The sequence below is a fragment of the Chelonoidis abingdonii genome, chromosome 4, assembly GCF_003597395.2.
Source record: "Chelonoidis abingdonii isolate Lonesome George chromosome 4, CheloAbing_2.0, whole genome shotgun sequence".
NCBI classification, from domain to species: domain Eukaryota; kingdom Metazoa; phylum Chordata; order Testudines; family Testudinidae; genus Chelonoidis; species Chelonoidis abingdonii.
This window is the reverse complement of record NC_133772.1, coordinates 55,258,701-55,280,505: the sequence shown is the minus strand read 5'-3', so window position 1 is coordinate 55,280,505 and position 21,805 is coordinate 55,258,701. Positions and strand designations below refer to the sequence as shown.

General features: G+C 39.6%; 1 protein-coding gene across 3 annotated transcripts in view; it reads right to left on the bottom strand.

Moving 5' to 3' along the window:
• Nucleotides 1-21,158, bottom strand: part of TEAD1 (TEA domain transcription factor 1) — a 146,016-nt gene extending 124,858 nt beyond the window's left edge. For all 3 annotated transcript variants that reach the window (XM_032791807.2, XM_032791808.2, XM_075065183.1), the window contains exon 1: nt 20,924-21,158. In XM_032791807.2, coding sequence (XP_032647698.1) covers nt 20,924-21,071 — 148 coding nt within the window. In that variant the 5' untranslated portion in view covers nt 21,072-21,158. The remainder of the gene's footprint in view (nt 1-20,923) is intronic.
• Nucleotides 21,159-21,805: the final 647 nt, after the last annotated feature.

Below are 21,805 nucleotides of genomic sequence, written 5' to 3'. Positions count from 1 at the left end.
GGGCAATTACTAGGCATCCCTGTTGTACAGCCCCAGCTTCTGGCAATTGGAGGTTTAGGGACACCCAGAGCATAGGGCTGCATCCAGGACCATCTTGGCTACTAGCCATTGAGGGACCTGTCCTCCACAAACTTATCTAATTCTGATTTGAATCCAGTTATACTTTTGGCAACTTCAGAGGCAGTGAATTAGATGTCTCATTATGTAATTTCCAAAAAGAGACGGTTCTCAGGACAAAAATCTTAACTTGCACTGTTGAAACTCCATTGGTTTCAATGGCGCTGCACTGCTATAACTTAGAGGATAAGCTGGCCCTTCCTGTGTAACTTGGTATAACGATTTTGTCCAGTCAATTTTGCTCAGTATTTTAGCTTCATTCTTTTTAACAACCGACAAGACAATTTTCTACAAAGAAAACTCTATTAGGATTTATATCCACTTACTTTAGGTTATCTTTTGAAGTTTAATCTAAACAAGCTTTGAAATCAGGGTTTGCCTGTGATAGCCAGCCCACCAATTCATTCGATTGTCCGGTACAACTTTCAATTCTCACAGGCAATTTCACAATTGCAGAGCATTTCACACTACATGTTTCAAAGTCTAGTGCTGTAAAAACACTGAGACCTGCATTACAACATATAATTCCAACTCCACTTGTTTAAAACCATGAATTTTCAAGTAATTTAGATGTTTGGATAACAGGAATTCTTTAAGGTAACCTGTCTTGTTATTTCTGTCTCAAAAAAGTCAGAAACACTGCATCTAGCTAGCATACATTCAGACTCATGTAAACACTCTACATGTATATTTTTTTACTAATTCCCTAGTACTGTAGTTAGAACAGGTACCATAACATGGTTTTGTAAGTAAGTAAATAATGAAGACATACCAGCTACTAAGTAATACTCCATAAGCATTTATTTAATCTTGCAACTCCTTGGTGTGTGACTGATGATTCACCCTTGAAGGTAAACACAGAACAGGTAAAACGGATCTGGATCAAATGTGATCTCTATCAAGAGCTGATTCTGCTCTCATTGACTTCAGTGGAATGACTCATGATTTATTATATCAGATGTGAGAGGCGAAACAGGCACCCAGAGTTTCGTTATGACTCCTGTAAGTCTGAACCATGTTAGAGGACAAGGAGGAGGTTACCAGCCCAAGCAACATGGCATTATATCTTTAACAGCATAAAGTGCATCCAATAAAACACCTGCAGCTGGCCCGGGTCAACTGACTTAGGCTCTCAGGGCTCAGGCTGTGGGGCTATAAAGTTGCAGTGTAGACATTTGGGCTCAGGCTGGAGTCCAGGCCCTGGGACCCTGAAGGTCTAGCTTGAGCCTGGACATCCACACTGCAGTTTTATAGCCCCACAGCCCGAGTCAGCAGACTCAGGCCAGCTGCAAATGTTTTACTGAGGTGCTTGTGTGGGGAGGTACTCCCAGCTTTGTAAAAAGAGTGCTTCCCCCGAGCACTGCTCTGACAGCACACTGAGCAGCAGGTGCCCAAGCCCACCCTCACAATGAAAATGCTAGCACTGCCATCAACACTAGCTAGGATTCTTCCCTTACTCACCAGTCCTGTAGCCACTTGCCTAATTATTGTGCACCCCCCTTCCCCCCAAACACACACTCACTCACTTTAACCTCTGAGCTGGAGTGGCCATAATTTTGCCCTAAAAGTGCAACATCAAAACCAAGAGTGTGAAGAGACTTAAAAATGCAATCTTTACTAATATTCTTAGCCCCTCTTACTGCTTTATTTAAAATTTAAAGCTGTACTTCATACTGTTTTAATTTGTGTGGTCAATTCCTAGCAGATTTTAAATATTTATTGCTTTTAGCAAGTTTGATTAATTTCTGATTCTGATCAATTTTATCTATAAGAAAGGACTAATGAAGCTACCGGGCTGCTATACCTATCAAGATAAGTGAGCTACCAACTTTATAATTCAAGACTTTGTTCTTTTCTTTTTCATAAAAAACAAGCAAAGAAACAAAACAAACATTAAACAGTTAATGGGAAATGCAACAGCTCTGAAATAGCTCTTTTTATTTTAAAAAGGATTTTCAAGGGACAAGATTTAGGTGGGACCACAGGCTTTCCATCAAAGCTTCCTATCTCTAAGAAGCTGTGTACCGTAGGAGGTTACGGTTATCACATAATAGGTGACTCTGCACAGCTTTAGAAATTGACAGTATATTACTATAATGAATTATTGATGTCTTAGTCTCAAAAATGTATAACTCAGAAAAGCTAGAGTACAGAAAGTTTTAATCCTGTTATCTCTGCGGACTCAATACAGCTCTGGCAAAGACAGTTGGATTCTTTTTCTGTCTCACACATCAACAACCCAATAGTTGTTAACCATAACTCGAAATCCAGTCAGCTTAAAATGAATTAAAAGTAGTTTCAAGCACTATACCTGCCCCTGAATCCCCCTGCTAATTTGCGTGGTTTTACAACCACTTGCGTCTGTTTTCAAAAGTTTCTCTCTCCCCTAGTGATGAACAAAAGCCGAATTTGTTTCACTGGCACTATACCAATTTACACCAGCTGAGGATGAGGCCTTTATTTTTTAAAACAGAGACTCTTCCCATCTGTCAAGATCCATTTTAATGGTGTGTACTAATGGTGTAATGATGAGCTTTAGCAGATTTTTCCCCCAGGTTATTAGAGAGACTTCTACTTCTAAATACTGTACTTAAGATACCCAGGAAGTCTCTTTAGGGAACTGAGTCATAGCTTCTGAGCTTCTGCCAACACAAAGTAACTTGCTAAAATTCAGACTACATCCTCAAAATTCACTGTCATTTTCAGCGGTTCCAGACCAGTGTAAGGTCTGTGGAAGTGCCTAGTAGGGTCTTACGCATTTAGAATTACTTGATCTTTGAGGTTGTCATCACATAGCCCTTTATCAATGTTTCTGATTATTCCCACTAAAAGTCTGATTACCAAGTCAAATAGCATAGTAAAGAGGGGACAGCCTCATGTGGTGCCCCATGACAGAGTGAAGGGAGTAGACAGTTTGCCATTGTTTACCAATGAGGTTCTTTATCATTTTAAATTGGTCCCGTCTTCAGCAACTCCAATAAAGCTACCCTTGCTCGCTCATTTGTCCAGTTCTCGCACAAGTGCCTTTGTTCTTTTCTCCGTCCTATTCCTGAAGCATAGACAACACTCCCTGGATTACATTAGAGAGACACTGAACTCTCCTCCTTCAAATTCCTTCTTGACACCCTCTTCTACTGACATACCTACAGTGAAATGCCTGCTGCTAATGCAGCAGAGATTACTGACAGCAAAATGTATTTTAATTTATATTCTATAAATAAAAATGTTGGATGTCTCAAAGCCTCCATAATGTGCACAGTCAGTCTATGTAACCACGGGTTTCTATAACTATTACCCTCACCCTTCCTACCTGCTTTCTGTGATACACCTGCTTATGCAACTTGCTTTAAAAGCTGTAAACTGTTGGAGCAGGGGCTATCTCGAACAGTCCCCAGCATGATGTGGCCCTTATCCTGACTGTGTTCTTTTGGCACTGCTATAATGCAAATATTACTGCTACTACCAATAATAATAAATAATAATAATAATAATAATTAATAATTAACCTGAAATAGCATTAAAGTAACAGTGATATATCAATGTGGCTGAAGAATAGTTTTATGTCAACTTTTCTTGAGAGGCTGTACACAAACCGCTGAATAAATAATTAATATCAGCTTGCATTTACATAGTCTTTTTCATCTCAAAAAATCCCAAAACACTTTACAAACTCAATTGAAGGATCACTTCACCCACCACATCTAGGATGAAATGCAACAGCTGCTTATCAGTGTATAGCAGCAGTACACAACAGTTAAGGCAGGAAGTGAAGAATATAATAGTCAATTGAAACTGCAGGGGGAATAAGGTAGCCAGAATGCAATTGTAGAAACAGGAATTCGTCTACGACATGGTACAACTTCTACAACAAACTGTCTCACATTCTGTGAATGACAAGATGTGAAATTCCTCAATTTAAACTGGCATCTCCTCCACCACGAATATTGCATGTTCAGGAAAAAAACAAAACAAAACAAAACAATAATCCACAAATAGATGTCCAGTACTAACCTTACTGTACAGTTTCCAATACTATTAGCATTTTGAATACATTCCAGATTAAAAAGGTAGATCAGTATTCCATTAAGCTGTAACTAGCCTTTAAATAACAGAATTTCACTTTTTCCAATTAAACCTTATGTGTGCGTAAACTAACAACTTGATAACCAATCTGGGTTGAAATACTTAAAAAACACATTAGCACCAAACTGAAATCCGTTTATAACATCATAGAATTGAGCTCACAACCCTGGGTTTAGCAGGCCAATGCTAAAACCACTGAGCTATCCCTGGGTCATAAAAATATATTTCCATATCTTTTTGCCTCTGTTTTAATGGTTAATATAAATATCCAAGTCAGCTTTCAGTTTCCCTAGTAAACAGCTATACTCAGGTGAGATACAGATCATCTGGTTTTTAATTTACTGTATGGAACCAACACAGACTTTCTTCTTAGTTATGCTAAAACAAAAGAAAACGAAGAAGAGTATAATGTTCAAGGAACAGCAGACTAATATATGGCTATACCCTCTCAAAGAACAAGCTACAGTCTTTTGAAGTGGTATGACTCTAAGGGAAGTGAAGTCTCCTTAAACAGTATGGAAGGTTCTGTAATTATAAATCACCTTTGGCTTGGAGATTACTAATGAGAGTGTACTCTGAAAAGGGAAACATTAAATAGGTTAGACTACATACCATAGAAAAGGTTCATGAATAAGGCTGTATTTTAGAATGCAGAGTATTACTGGCAGGTTATATGCTTTAAAATTAAATGTAAATTATGGTAGACATAAACTTTTGTTTCCACAGAACTTTTAAAATGTTTTGGTTTCATACAACAGGGCCCTGTTCAGCATCTTGCTGCCATGGTGTTTTTCTATCTTGACAATTTACTTCCGTGAACAGGCATGCAGCCAACTCAAATGAGACTCAACGCAGTGAAAAGCCCTTCAGGTAAACAGTGTGATAAGCTAAACTGCAAAAACTAGACAATGTTTTTGGACTATGAGGCAGTTGCTATGGAGACAGTTGCTAATTAACTGCATTCAGCCAAGAGAACAAAAGGCTTAAGGGCAGACAGGACTCTGTATCTTAGAGTGAGCAATGCATAACATCTTATGCAATCTGCACATCTCTCATAGCTGGAATACCTGAGGCCTTTGCTTAGGTTGCAAAATACCTTAAGAAATGACAAATGTGTTTTATTCATTTTAATCTGAATTAATTCTGCAATAGCCATGCTCTATCAGTATTTAAAAAACAAAAAGAGAATCCATACATAAAAGTTATGGATGTCATGAATCAAAATGTATAAAGTCAGAACTATATTTAACATTTACACTTTTTAGGTTCATTCAAAGTTACTTCTTTCCCATCTAATAAAAAATGTAAATGAAAACCACTTCTAAGACAATATAATGCACACGATTTATTACTCTCTATTATGTGGTAAGAATAAGTTCAAGCTCAGTGCTCAAAATAATGAATTCTTCATTTCCTCGCCGAACTAAACTGTCAGAAACATGCTGGTCGGAAGGGAAGTTGCCTTGCCTCTACTTGATCTAAAGCATGTATCTACAGGTCTGTCGCCTCTTAGGCGGGGGTTCCGTTTCACGGTTATCGCATAAAGTGAAAACCACGTATAGTCAGAACCCCAAGCCCTTTAAATCCCGCCCGCAGCTCTGGCTGGTGGGACGGGGGGAACATTTAAAGGGCTCCGTCAGGCTTCCCGCCGCGGCGGGGAGCCCGGTGGAGCCCTTTAAATGCTCCTCCCCGTCCCGCTGCCAGAGCTGCGGGTGGAATTTAAAGGGCTCCGCCAGGCTTCCCACTGCGGCGGGGAGCCCGGTGGAGCCCTTTAAATGCCGCCCCCTGTCTCACCACCGGAGCTGCGGGCAGGATTTAAAGGGCTCCGCCAGACTTCCTGTCCTGGTGGAGAGCCCGGAGGAGCCCTTTAAATCCCACCTGCAGCTCTGGCGGCGGGATGGGTGGGGGCATTTAAGGGGTCCGAAGCTCCACGGTGGTTGGTGCCCTGGCCCTTTTAATTTGCTGCAGGGGCTACCAGCGACCTCTGCAGCTGAGAGCTCCCTGAGTGATTTAAAGACCCTGGGACTCCCAGCCACAGCTGGTGCCCCAGGACCTTTAAATCTTGAGGCCACACCTCCTCCGGGAATCCAGGCCTTTCAGCATAAAGCTGAAAATGCGCATGTTAAATGCACGTAAGTTGGGAGAGACCTGTACTCTGAAATAAATAATTTCTATTTTGGGGTGGGTATTTCTTATGATTTATTATTTCTACATTTCCAATTAGGTCTACTTTTGAAGACTACTTTAAAACTTCAGCTAGTATAACATACATTTTACCTGATTTAGTGGTGTTGTCTTAGCAAAGAATGCATTACAGCAACTGTGCATCACCCAATGAAGTCCTATATAGTTTTCAACCTGCATTTCAGAGGAACCATCTCTCTTCTCATGCAGCCCCATGACAGCTGAGATCCTTATTAACAATCCACAGATGGTTGGGTATTTTCAGGGGAGAGCCTCCCAAAGTGGAAATTATCTTTCTTTACCCTCATTTTGAAACAGACTGAGATATTTTTCATTTAAGGCATGATGCAAGGCCTATTCTTTTCTCCCTTCCCCCTGCCGTTGCTTGGCGGATGCAGATTAGAGTAGTTGGGAAGGTAACTGTAGTCGACAAATCTCATTTTTTACTTGATATACTGGCTTTAGAAGCCATGTTATGCTGAATGAACATGCAACCAGAGCTTTATTTAATGGGAGCATTTTATATATCTATATATAATTATAATTTAGTGTAAATCCTTCAAGGCAAGGATTGTCCCAGCACAATGGAGCCCTAATCCCAACTGGGGCCTTTGGGCACTACCATAAATAAAAATATTTACTGTTACTACTACTACTAAGGAGAGAAATATGTTGTTTACTTCCTTTGATCTTTAACAAGTCTTTAAATGACAATTGATACACACATATAATATTATCCACTATTACACTGCACCTGCTTCCATGTGTTTTGGTTTAATTTATTGAGCTAGCACTGTTGTCGTGTGCGCAGGTACCGAGGGGATACAGATGGCATTGTGTTTTTAGCACAACTCTTGTAATTGAAATCTGAAACTATACCCGACTGTTCCCTGTGATACCTAGTACCACTGAGGTCTATCCTAAGTGACTGCTCAAGAGATCAACAAAGATTAATGAAAATGACTTTCTAATAAAGGTGGAACCTAAATGTACTCAATATATATAAATGTGCACTTGCGCTCTCTCTCTGTGTCTGTGTGTATATACATACACACACACACACTATATATATATATATATATAATGTACTCTCTCTCTCCCTCTCTCTCTATCTCTATATATATATATACAGTGAGATGGTTTCTTAAAAGTAAAAGTAGCATGTTTTACAGCTTTTATTTTTATGACATTTCAGGAACTCACAACAGGCATTTTTATGATTTGTGTACTAATGCTAGGATTTGAAGTTAACTCCTTCTTACGAGGAATGGAATAAGTTCACACCTCATCTAACACTATTATTTTAGCCGATCTTCTTGTACTCTGCACACTGAACAAGAAAGCAATGCACTAATTTACTACATGAGGGCTTAAAACTTTTTTTTAAATGACGTTTTAAATTATGGGGCATCTGCAAACAGATCCTAAATCTGCACGGCACATGGATTTTCAACACCAGCCAATTTGGATTGCCCTCTACATCCCTCTCACCATTAATCACTAGTCCACATTACTGTACCTCATATTTTTAAACTCCTGCCTAGCAGATAGAAATTATTAGCTATTATATGGCAAACTGAATTTTAAACATAGGGACCCAATTCTGCTCTCAGTTACACTGTCATAAATCGGGAACAACTCCATTAGATTTACGACAGTGTAACTGAGGGGAAATTGAAACCAACATATTTTCCAAACCAGTAATTAAAGATCAGAATTTTAGCTTGGCACATGCCATAATGACTTGAATGCACCATGCAAAAAGAAAGTAAACTATTTTCACTACTGCATAGTTATAAGGAAAAATATACACTCCTCTTCCAAAGACTGCAGGCTACTTTAACACTAGGAGACATTTTTTTAAAGGAGACTGAAATTACCCTATTTCCAATCCATATAGTAAATAAAAGAAGATTAAGGCACTGGACTAGGACGAGTCAATCTCTCTGTGCTTTGCTTCCCTATTTGTAAAAAGGGTACGAAAGGGTATAATAACCTTCCTTAGGTGTAGTCTACACTGGGGGCGGGGAAGGGGGTAATCGATCTAAGTTACACAACTTCAGCTATGTGAATAACATAGCTGAAGTCGACGTACTTAGATCTACTTACCACAGTGTTTTCACTGCGGTTAAGTTGACAGCTCACGCTCTCTCGTCAACTCCGCCTACGCCTCTTGCCCTGGTGGAGTACCGAGGTCGACGGGAGAGCGCTTGGTGGTCTATTTATCACTGCCCATCGATTCAGCGGGTAAGTAGACATGTCCTATGTCTCTCTTGTCTGTTTAAACTGCAAGCTCTTTGAGGCAGAATCTGTTTTTCCCTCATGCATAGCACCTGGCAAAATGTTGCTCAGATTTGGCTGGGACCTCTAAATGCTACCATCCTACGAATTATAGATGATGATAACAATAATGGAACTCAACACATTCCTTTCATGTCATTTTAAAAATTGCTCATATTAAAATACGGTTAACAAAAAATAAAAACCTGATACAAAAGAAGAATACCATGAACAGAGAGTCACAGAAATTAACAACTAAAGCGACTTATTGGCTATCCAGCCCATTCCTACCTTGTTACAGATTGTTTCCTTCTTTATAGTCCCCAGGTCTTTGACAAGATTAGTTTTTAAAATGTCTCAAAACAATGGTGATTCCCTCACAAGATTATTCAACATTCTAACAGATAGAGCTCTGTCAATTTTTTTAAGGGGAGGAGTGGGCTGTCCTCTGCCATGGCTCTAACTGCCATCTTGGCTGGGCTGATCCGCGCTGAAGTCCCTTCTCCTGCCTGCCCATGGACCTGGGTAGAGCAGTTCCAGGGTGCTATCGCTGCTCTATCACAGTTGCTGCCCAGATGTCAGCAGCAATAGCAGCTGTGGTTGTGGAGGCCAGCATGGTGAGCTGTGAGCACTGTACTTATTTTGTTTTTTCCACTGTTTTTGTTTCATTTTGTGTTATTTTGCATTTGCGAAAAACACATGGATCCACTACTAGATAACACTCAGTAAATTCTCTCTTATATTTAATCTAATTTTACCTTTACCTAACACAACCCGATCACTCCTACCTCTATTTTCTCTTCCCCATTACCATGCTCTTTCACAATATCCATTCTGCTACCTTCATTAGTCAGATTCCACCTGGTCTATGCTGGGCTTCCACTAGCGTCAACCTAGCGCAAGTCACTGGCAGTTTAGAGCTATGGAAAGTGGCTACAATGTTCCCTTTCGAAGATGGACTAGAAGAGGCCAATACAGCCCCAAAAGTGGGCAGGACTGTCCTAGGAACCTACTAAATCAGCTCATCTCCTAATCAAGCTTCACTGTTAACCTTACAACGGAGCTTCAACCATAACTTGCCACTCCTTCCCACAGAGGCAAATCCTAAGAGAGGGCACCTCCGCCTACTCTCCAGGAAGATGAATTCTCCTGGGGAGCAGCAAGATGCAATTCCCTCTACCCATATTTCTACATATAAATACTTGGCTTATATATTGGAACATTTCCTTGTGGATCCCTTTCACAGCAGACCATATGACAAGCCACAAAAGCAAACAATCAAGGGCTCTGTGTCAATGGTGGCATTGCATTTGCTTGTTGAGGGCTTATATCTGATCCTCTGTGTTTGACATTTTTTGAAATTGTTTGCTTAGGTAAAAATGTGCCAGGGAGCAGAAGAAGTTATATATTTATTAGTCAACTTTGCATTTCACATTAGCTTTACTAAGAAGTTCATTATGTACTTCATGCCAGTAGTTTTCTGAGGCTGCATGAAGAGATGTAAATACAGGCTTTGCCTTAAGGAGATTAAAATTTTGAAGTAAATTTAAAGTTCCCAGAAAGATTAAAGGCATCCACTAAAAAAATTAAAAGACTATTTTTACTATGAAAACTGTTATACTACCTATCCATAGTTGCCTGCAACAGCTGTAAATGGAGGATGGCCCCACTACTCCCTACTGGATGGAACTGGACCGGCTCAGGTTTACATAGCTCTTCCCTACCACCTGAGTTCATTCCGCTGCTTGTTGGTTTAGGGGATACATGCCTATGGTTTTGTAGGCAGAAGTCTCAGGTTGTCTCTTCTCCAGATGGCCAGGGGTGGCTTTGGTGTCATGTTTTTATTCTACCCATCTGGAATTATTTGTATTAATTTTATTAGACAACTTACAGTGTGTTTTTCTTTTATACAGTTACCAAATGCAAGCTAATGTTAAAGTATAAACAAACAAAAATAAAAAGATTTCAGGCAATAAAGTCTGAATTGCTTCAAGTTTGTTAGAATGAGTACAAAGAATTCAGTCTTGAAAATAGTGTTCAGGGATTCCTTACTTGAGAATTTAGTTTAATTTAATTCTCCCACTTCCATGCAGGTAAGTAGGGATGTATTTTGTATCTGCTGCACACTGTAGTGCCTCTACTCCCAAAATTATCATATAACCAGTCTATAATGCTTTGCAAAGGGATGCAGACGCCCAGGATTCAGCCAAGCACAATTCCATTATCTCTCACTTAGCCTAAGATGTATCCCCAGATCTGACAGAACATGGTTTTCACTATGCTGAGAGAAAACTCCTTAGCAATAATGTATCTACTTTGATCCATTTGGGATTGGTAGCTTTTGAAGTTGCCTGCCCTCTCTGGTTTGATCCAAGCAGCACAACTGAACAATCTGAAGTTAGATCTGAAGAGTACACTAGATCTCCTGTTTTCATGGCTCATTATATAATGTTGAATCTCTGCACAATTATGTCTTTGACAACGTTAGGAGCAGGATAAAGCAAATTTGGCACCAATTCCTGGTGTATATAGCAATAATACAAGCAATTAAAACAAAAACAGTTTAATTCTAACTACTAACCTCCAAAGGCTCCTATAAATTGCATTTATTCTCCTTACTACGCAAAACAGCCACAAAGATAACTTGGGCTACATCAGACAACAGAGTGGTTCAGTAGAGTAAAGGTTTAAAGGCATTATTACTATTAATAAAAATCCTACACGTAGCGCTTTAAATTCCACTGAGCTTTACAAATGTTGGGCCTAGTTCTGTGCTGACTTATGCTCTATGCAAACTCACTGACATTCATGGGGTTGTACAGGTATAAGTTCTGATGAACTAGAGACATGAGTAGTCTATAAAGAGGCCACCATAAAATACAAGCACTGACTATACCCAGGAGACTCCTCAAAAGCTTGACCTATACAGTGGTGATTGTGGGAATATGCTAATTGCTACAGGAGCATCTCTGAGCCTTCTGAATAGAGGATTCAAGTGTTGACTGGAGTCTTCTCTAAAATCCTGATAGACTGTTTTACTGCCCCCCTTAGGTGGTGCTGCAGAGAATAGAAGGAAAATTGACTGTTCTCCGGGGGTTTCTATTTCTTTATGAATTCAGGGGCCACCACTCTGCCCTCTACGACCAACTTCATTGGTAAAGCCTGAGCCAAGACAGTAACATCAGTTCCCTACATTTTAAAAGTGTATTCAGTTTGGCACCTGCATATTTATGTTCACTCTCCCCCCTTCCTCTCCCCGCCCCACTCCGCCACCAGATATTTTTTCTAACAAAATATATCCTTTGCTTAAACTGGCATAATAATTTTAGAGTGCCCAGGGCTAGAAGAGGCTTTTGGGGCTACTTGTTCCATTTGAACACACTCCAAATTGTTTGGATCTAAGAAATGTTTAACTCCTTAATTTAAAACATACATTTAGAGTAAAATCAACTGATGATGTCCACTCGTCAGTGTTGCTTTCTGCTGTTCAAGACTGACTGTTCTGCATTATATTATGTGTGTGGTATTAAAAAATTCACACAATAGTACGACTACTGCCGCTCCGAGGGCCTCTCAAAAATCATGTGTGTATCTCATGAGGAAATCCCCATATGCAACATTTAAAATTAAATATTAGTTCTGTGCAACATGGCCTCAGGAGCCAATGCAAGAATCATCTGACCACTGTGGCATTTGCTCTGAGAAAGTTTTGTAGAGCTCTCTTCCCCCAGAGCATCTGAGAGAGATGTGGGGTGGCGTAGGTCAGGGGAAAATCCCATTTCTCTGAGAGACTGCGCATCCCACAAAGATCAGAGATTCTGTGAAAGCTCTTTTGACCAGTAGTTCTGTCTGTGGCCAGTCCAAAATCAGGCAGGTCCAGTAGAAAAAGCATTCAGGTGGAGTTCTCCCATCACTGTTCTACAAGGCACTGATGAGACCTCAGTTGGACCTAGTGTGCAGTTCTGGTCTCCAATGTTTTAAGAAGGATAAATTCAAACTGGAACAGGTGCAGAGAAGGGCTACTAAGATGATCAGAGGAATGGAAAACCTGTCTTATGAAAGGAGAATCAAAGAGCTTGGCTTGTTCAGCCTAAGCAAAAGAAGGCTGAGGGGAGATATGGTTATAAATATTCCTCTATAAATATATCAGTGGGATAAATACCAGGGAGGGAGAGGAATTATTTAAGCTCAGCACCAATGTGGACACAAGAACAAATGGATATAAGCTGGCCATCAGGAAGTTTAGACTTGAAATTAGATGAAGGTTTCTAACAATCAGAGGAGTGAAGTTCTGGAACAGCCTATCAAGGGGAGTAGTGGGGACAAAAGACATATATGGATTCAAGACTAAGCTTATGGAGGGGATGGTATAATGAGATAGGTCTTTGACTATTAGCAGTAAATATGCCCAATGGCTTGTGATGGGATGTTGGATGGGGTGGGATCTGAGTTACTTCAGAGAATTTTTCCTGGGTGTCTGGCTGGTGAGTCTTGCCCACATGCTCAGGGTTTAGCCGATAGCTAATTTGGGTCGGAAAAGAATTTTCTTCCAGGGCAGATTGGCAGAGGCCCTGGGGGGTTTTCGCTTTCCTCCGCAGCGTGGGGCACGGGTCACTTGCTGGAAGATTCTCTGCACCTTGAAGTCTTTAAACCGTGATTTGAGGACTTCAGTGGCTCAGACATAGGTTTGATACAGGAGTGGATGGGCGAGATTCTGTAGCCGGTGTTGTGCAGGAGGTCAGAGAAGATGATCATAATGGTCCCTTCTGATCTTAAAGTCTATGAGTCTATGATCTACAAGGTTCAGGTGCCTGTGTTTTGGCCAATCAGCTCATCGATCAAAGTTCCACGTTACACGAAAGGCTGGCAGTGGGCCTATTTCCACAGTGCCCCCTTCATTACTGATGTAAGCCATAGCAGTGATGTTGTAAGGCTAAGTTCTGACTGGTTTTCCTTTTAGCCAGTCTTGAAAGTACAACAGTGCTCTCTTTGCTGTTCGCATCTCTCTCTTGTTGAAAGACTGAGTCAGGCTCTCCCACCTCTATCCCTCCTTTAACATGGCCCTCTTCCTTGAAACACTCATTAGAAAGCATGTGCCCCTAAACTGGGACATTTGTGTCTACTGAAAAACCAAATCACTCTCCACATTCCAGTGGTAACACCTTCCCAAAGAAAGGGGTTATTGAAGCCAGGTCTGGATTTTGCAAGACAGGTTTGACCAATATTTGAATATGGGAGGATGCCAATGCCAGCTGATATGAAAGGAGAAATCTCCAGAGCAGTTTCATATACAGACTATCTATTACAATCCTTATAATGTAATGCTTACACGGTGGCACCACTGTTCCTGCATAGTCTTCTTCTGGACTGGAAAAGATTTCTGACCTATAGCTTTTTTAGGAGGGACCCTAGTTATTGCAACATATGATCTCAAAAGGAAGAGTGCATTTTCTACTACAATTACTATCCCTCTGGGTTTTTCCACATATCCATTCGATCTCACGATCTTTTCGATGCTAGGCTACTGATGCCCCCGGTACAGTAGACCTATCTATTTTAGCTATCCAATGCATTCTTCCCCCCTCCCCCATGTTGCAAATTAATTTCTTAAGACTAGCTTATTGCAAACAGCTATGTGCAGTTACAGGATCTCAGGTTATAGTAGTGACATCAACCTTGGAGGAAAAATGGACTAAACTTGTATAAATCACACTCAACAATCTTTTAACAAATGTCCTGGATGTTCTGCTGAGCTCATATTATTCTAGTTCTGATACATTCCACTAAGCCAAAAAGGAATCCTCCCATTCTCAAAATGTGTACGTGTAGGTTAACCCATTGTTAATATTTACATTTTCATAAAGAGAAAAATTGCTCTGATCTCCATTCTGCATCACTAGGAATGGATGTTGAGTGATGCTAGCCTCACAGGCCACGTCTATACGACGCGCCATATCGGCGCGTTACAATCGATTGCTCGGGGATCGATATATCGCGTCTCATCTAGACGCGATATATCGATCCCTGAGTGCGCTTACATCGATTCCGGAACTCCACCAAAACCAACGGAGTTCCGGAATCGACATGGCGAGCCGCGCACATCGATCCCGCGCGGTGAAGACGGGTGAGTAGATCGATTTTAGATAATCGATTTCAGCTACGCTATTCTCATAGCTGAAATTGCGTATCTAAAATCGATTTTCGCGCGTCGTGTAGACCTGGCCTCAGATTCCTGAGATGAACATACCACTTTACCGTGCAGAAAGTTAGTCTCTGCTTGGTACAGTGAGAGAGAATTCAGATGGAAACTCTGCTCTATAGATGAGTACCAAACACTGCAAAACCTGTTGAAAGATTGCACAGAGCTGACCTGTTCTGCTTCACAATAAAGGGTTTATATAGGGCTTTCTGCATCTGCTTTGCATAACTAAGTAGAGAGGGAACAGTACAGCAAAAAGGGATAAGACTTCTAAAATTAACTCTCAAATATTATCCTGCTCTTGCTTGGTGCACAATTCTGTAGCAGCTCTCCTCTGGAGTATGTTATTCCATATATCCAGTGGAGGCACTCAGCATTTGTGTCATGTATGATTCGTCAACCCACAGATTCACTTCTTCCCACTGTCTTCTCCCACCTGCTTCATAGGTAGGAGCCCTTATCTTTTAAGGCAGTGCTCTTTAGGCACTGTTCACACTGTCCTTGAAGGTAGAAGCTGCCAACAGAGAGAGAGAGAGAAAATCTTCTCTAGATCATTGAGTTCTACCTCTCTGTCTCAATTCCTGGTTAGAGAAACATTTAATCCAGAGACACCAAGGTACAAAAACTAAACTGGTCTCCCATGTGGCAGAACAAAGCACTATAGGTCTCTCGCAACTTAAGCACATTTAACATGCGCAATTTCAGAGTCCCGGAGGGGGCGTGGCCTCAAGATTTAAAGGTCCTGGGGCACCAGCTGTGGCTGGGAGTCCCAGAATCTTTAAATCACTCAGGGGGCTCCCAGCTGCAGAGGTGGCTGGTAGCCCCTGGAGCGAATTAAAGGGCCCGAGGCACCAGCCACCGTGGAGCTTCGGACCCTTTAAATGCCCCCACCCGTCCCGCCACTGGAGTTGCGGGCGGGATTTAAAGGGTTCCTCCGGGCTCCCCACCAGGGCGGGAAGCCTGGCGGAGCACTTTAAATCCCGCCCGCAGCTCCGGCAGCGGGACAGGGGGCGGCATTTAAAGGGCTCGGGCTCCCCGCCGCATTTTGTGTATGTTGCTGTGAGACAGAAAATACAAGAGCACATCTTTGCACAACAATTGCAATAACAGATGAATAAACATGCAACCTGACACCCCACACCTGCTATTTCATCACTCTAAATACCTTATGCACATTCAAATATATTTAATAGAGTGGAAACTTTATAAGGTAGTAATATCTTTATAGAAGCAGCAACTGTTTTGGAAACTTTCAAATTAAAAGCAAAAATAAAAAATAATTGTTAACAAGTTAGTATTGTTTCATTAAGCTATTCACTTAATAGTTTCCTGATAAACACCTAGACAGGGCAAGGGAAGGGTATTGACCTACAATGTCACATAAGCCTTATAGAATCGGACTTTTTGCTGGTCTATCAGCTGTGAGAAGTTCCATTTGAAGTTCCATTAATATTAGTATGGTGCTTTGGAGATGAAAAGTGCTGTTATGAATCTTGCAATATTCTATTTGCCTAGGCAGAGTATTTTTATTTGATGAGTGAATAAGATACCATTAGTTTTTTCATTACCATTCTGGTAAGGACAGACCCATAGCTTTTGTGCCTACTACATTTATATAACAGTTTTGCAAGGCTGTAATATACTCTTACACCTTTGCATTGGGCTTATTAATCTTTGTAGAATATGTAAACAGCTTTGTTACATTTTTCATAAAACTATTAATAAAATTTGTCCAGTAGCTTTATTTCCTACACAGATACATTTGCTTCATCACTCAAGATCTTTTTACAGGATAACTGCTTTTTTTTAAAATTTAAAAAATTAAATAAATCATTTTCCCTATTATATACAATAGCCATCTTTGCTATCTTGAGGATAAGTTAATAATACTGTTAGTAAAGTATTTGCATGCCTACAGGCATTATCACACTTAATGACTATTCTGAATTACTTTTATATCATCCCCAAAGTGCTACCAAAGATATCTTAATATAGCTACATTTTAGATGAATGAAAACAAACACTGGATCAAATTAATTCCCGCTGTAATGCCACTGACTTCAGGGTTGTTACACCAGGGATGAATTAGAGATGCATTTCACTTCAGAATCTCTGCAGCCTTCATTCTTCTAATCTTTCCATAACAATCTTTGCAGGAACAGAGACAACTACAGGCAAGTACCCTGCCAATAAGTGAGTTAACAGGAATCGCTACAAGTAACTAAACTGTCAACTGAAAAGGACCAACAATTTGAACTAAGTACAAACACAGACAATGCTGTGTAATGGATTATGGGTTTTATAGAGTTTTAGAACATAAAGATACAAATTCATGACTGTTTATTTATGGGAGGGGAAATAAGTCCTGCAGTGTCACACTTCCTATTTATAAATAGTATTTGTATTTTGTCAATACTTTTCTTAATGCAATTAAAGACAAAAACAAAAAATTCCTCACACCCCGAAGGCCTTGCATGGCAATTTTGAGTAATGTGGTAACCTATTTCTTCAAAAAGTGAGCAGCAGGTGCTCAGCAATTTTCAGGATGAGGTCCTCCATCCTGGGTCAAACTTTCATATTCACTTCTATTTTCCGACCATAGCCACTCCTTTATCAGTAACAACAGTAAAACCATCATTGAGGGGGAAAAGATAGAACTATGGGTGGTACTGTTCTGCAGAAACTATCTTCTCTATTCGTTTGACTATTACTGGCCACCCTCTTTCTTTTAGGAATTTCCTAACCAATATTCCTGGCATGAATACTAGCCTAAAATAGGTTAAGTATCTTCATTTTTCACCCAATTATTTCCCTGAGTCAAAGTTCAGGAGTTTCCAAATGCTTTGTTGTACGGTTTAAATGATGGAGTGAGGGGCCATAAAGCAGCTAAGAGAAGGCCACGGCATAACAGAAGACATTACTGTTTCCTTGCATCTCACATTTCTTTTCTCCATGGATCCTCCAGATCTGCAGTAGTAGGAGGGCAAATCTTCCTCCCAACCCAAACCACATAGTCCTCAAACCCTTCTCCTCTGTGGGGTGCAATGTCCAGAAAAGTTCTCTGAGCCTCTTGATACAGTCCCATGGGTTACTTTTCACAGAAGGGCTGGACTAGAGGGAGAATGACCTGGGCCGAAGAGGAAATGGAATGGCTTTGTCCCACTCCTTCAAAAAACCATCACAAAAGTGTGGAAGAACAGTTGAAGAAAAGCTGTCACATTCACAAAACGCAGAAGCCAGAGATATCCCTCAATTCCAGAAGCAGAATTGACACAGCAGCCCACATTTCCTTCATCAGAGAGGACAACCCACACACACCATCACTGCAGAGATGGGATTTACAAAAATCCCAGTAGTGCCTACACACCCGTGAAGTCAAAAGTAAGTAAGTAAGTGAAGAACTCACACCCAACCAAATTAATGAGCTCCACTCCTAAGGACTGTTCAAGATAATCACAAAAAAAAAAAGGAGTCGTGAAGGAATTTTGCCTTCTGCTGAAACTAAAATGTCTTATTAAATCTACAGCGGAGACGTTTAAAAACCTTTCACGAAAACAGATTCCTCCCTTCTTCAAAATATCCCTTTTTTGAAAAAGAAAATCACAACTGCCCTGACTTGAGCCCATCACAGAGAGATCATTACATTTGTCTTTATAGAAAATCATATTTATTCTAGTGTCTACATTTAAAGGTAATTTCAGTCGGAAAATGAAATGGTGCTATCTTGACCTTTTGTCTTGTATGGTTCATGAATTACCGACACATTACAAAATGCCCCAACCCTGCGGAAGCTTTGAAATATCGTAATGTCTTTCTCGTAAGAGAAATAAACTTGGTATGCCACTAAAAGGCATTAAATTATTTTCATTCTGCCACACAGAATCTAAAACACTTATGCTGTTTTGATTTCAAAATCCTTGGAGAACAATTATGCTCTTAGGACCATAAGACTCTATTATAAAGTCCTCAGAAACCTAGCATGACTTCAATAAATCCTCAAAACACTACAAAGCAGTTACTCAGCTTGAAGAATGAAAACATGAGTTCATCCACGCAAAAGTCAGGATGTAAATACTACTCATACAGCTTTCTGCATTTCCTAACATATTTCTTCTTCAAAATTATGGCAACATTTTAAATCAAAGTTGCAATGCCTTATATGTACTTAATTTTCATATAAATTAATATTAAAACATTTATTTAGGGTTTGTAATTATATTCAAAATAACACTTCTGTGTTTTATATAATGACAGATGCGGCAGATATGGTTTATGGCATTTATTGTCAATTAACTATGCATATTTATTGCATAGATAGCGTTATATAAATATATATATATTTAGGATTCAGTACAATTGTCTTATCAAACCTACAGTAGGAGATTGTTAAAAAGAAAAATCCTTACATGTACAAATGTGTGAGTTTTCATTAAAACACAAAAATTCACATTACGAATACATTACTTCCTGCAGAAGGAGATCTAAAAAGAAAAAAAATACATTTCAGAAGTCATTACTTTAAATTACCTATGGATTATGGGACTCTGACTTCAAAAATTGCGTCAACATTATTTTTGGCAGACAAGAATGTCCGTGTATAAGTACAGTCTTTTACTATAAATATATAATAAACAAGTTTGCAAGTATATCTCTAAGTCGTTCCAGAAAAAGCACAAACTATTAATTAAACTAATTTTTCATCCTTTTTTAAAGAGTAACAACAAAAACATTTCAATCAAAATAGAGGGAAATTACAGGGGAAGGAGGAACAACGAGAGAAAGAAAAAAAGACCTATATTCTCAGATATTAAAAAAAAAAAAAAAAAATCAATCCAGCTGGAAAACAGGGCCTAGAAACTTTCTGCCAACAGCAGCTGAGAAGCTTCATCACAAGTCTATTTTTCCAGACATCATGTTTCATTTGGCTGTAAGGGTCACATGACAGCTGCAAACTAACGCCTTAAGGTTTGTTTCTGCCTCGCTGGGACACTGACAGGCTGTGAGAGACTCCCAACACCACAGAAAGACATTTTTTTCCTTGTTTCCATTACATCATCCAACCAGTACTGGGGGAGGGGGCACAGCTGGTGGCAGCTGCAGTACCATCTGCTTTCTCCTTACATTGCCTGCTAGTTTGCTCTGTAGGTTCCTACTGATATTGACGCAGAAGGCACTTTGTTAAAGACACAACATGCCATTATGTGACAGATATTTACAATTATTTAGTAACAAATTACTCTAAAGATCAGGAAAGCTGCATCAATGCATCAGGTAGACTCCTGATCATTTTTAATCATAACAGTACAAAACCACAAACACTAAAACACTCCATGATTAATAGAATCAAAGTGCACAGGAACAACCCACCATCTGCCTTTTACTACATGAACAGCCAAAACTAAAACTCTACAGTCAGCAATATTTGCAAAAGTTTAAACAAAAAAAAAAAAAAAAGAACTCTCCAAAGTCAGAGATTAGCTGGAGTAAACTGGAAAGACAACTAAACAATATTGGGATAATATATATGCGCAGGTGTCTGTATTGTTAAATGGACTCAGAACATGATATAATTTAGTAGTTCACAAAGAGAAAAAAACCTTGCATCACTCACTGAGAGGACTGTGAAAGTGACAAGAACTTTATCACTTCTTTAATAGAGTGCTATACATTTTATTGTGCTATCACTGTACTTCCAGATGATGGTTCAAGTTGATTTTATTTTACTGCACCGTTTATTGAAAAAATGAAGAGTGCTTACATATTCTTTATGAACAAGGAGTCACATATTTAAAAACCTTCTTTTAAAAATACTTGTTCAGCCACACTGTAGATACAGCTGCAGAACTGTAAATTTAATGATTGTATCTTTTCTACCAATCACGAACCGAGGTCTGGACAGATTGGTAACTGAATGCTCTGGAACTCCATTAACTTCAGAGCTCTATCTGTTTTACACTGGTGTATCTGGAGATAAGTATCTAGTCTTTTGTCTAGATACAGGTTTGGCTGTGTGCATCTCATCAGACAATTATTTCAAAAGGTTAAATTTGCACTACTTACCATACATTTTGCCTTCATCTGATAAGATGATTTTCCTCCTCCCACAAGGTGGATAGATAGCTAGAGCCTCCTGAAAGCTCTGTTCAATGTCAGGGCTCCAGACACCTTCTGCATCATTGTCAATAGGTTTATCTGCAGAATCACTCATTCTTTCAATGTCTTCGGCAGGGCTTTCACTGCCGCTCCAGCTGCTGGGCTCAATGATGGTGGCTGGGGTCTCCAAGCCTAAGCCTGGAGTCTTAAAGAAAATAAACCTAAAAAACAAACAAACAAACAAAGATATTAAAGATATGGAACTTAATATGAACATTCCTTGGCTACTCCCAACTCTAAAATAACTTGCACAGAGCTTGCCAGCAATGGGCACAATGTGAAAGTGCTATTGTGATTAATGAGTTTGTAAAAACCAAATAAAAAGTCAAATACAAACACAATTCCATCCCGAAACATTTGCAGAATGAGTGTCTTGAAACAAAAGCCATTAGCCACACTTTACCTTTTCTGCACCACTATATATAGGAATACGGTATCAAGTTATACTATGTTTAAAAAGTAACTTGGTGAATACCTAATACTAGAAAAACAAAATCAATTGAATGTAATATATTCAATTTGGATTTTCATTGGAAGCCTTAAAATAATGGGGCAGATCTTCAGTTGGTACAAATTCGTGTCACTCCACCAACTTCAACGGAAGTACACTGGTTTACCCCAATGAGGATCCAGCCCATTAAATCGAAAAAGAAACATGTTAAATAAAATAAAACAACAAATTTATCCCAGATTTCAATGGAGTTAGTAGAATTGCACCAGGGATGAAATCAGCCCAGTATGGTTAATTGGGAAATACTGAGATGTTTAGTTCTTACTAAATGAATAACA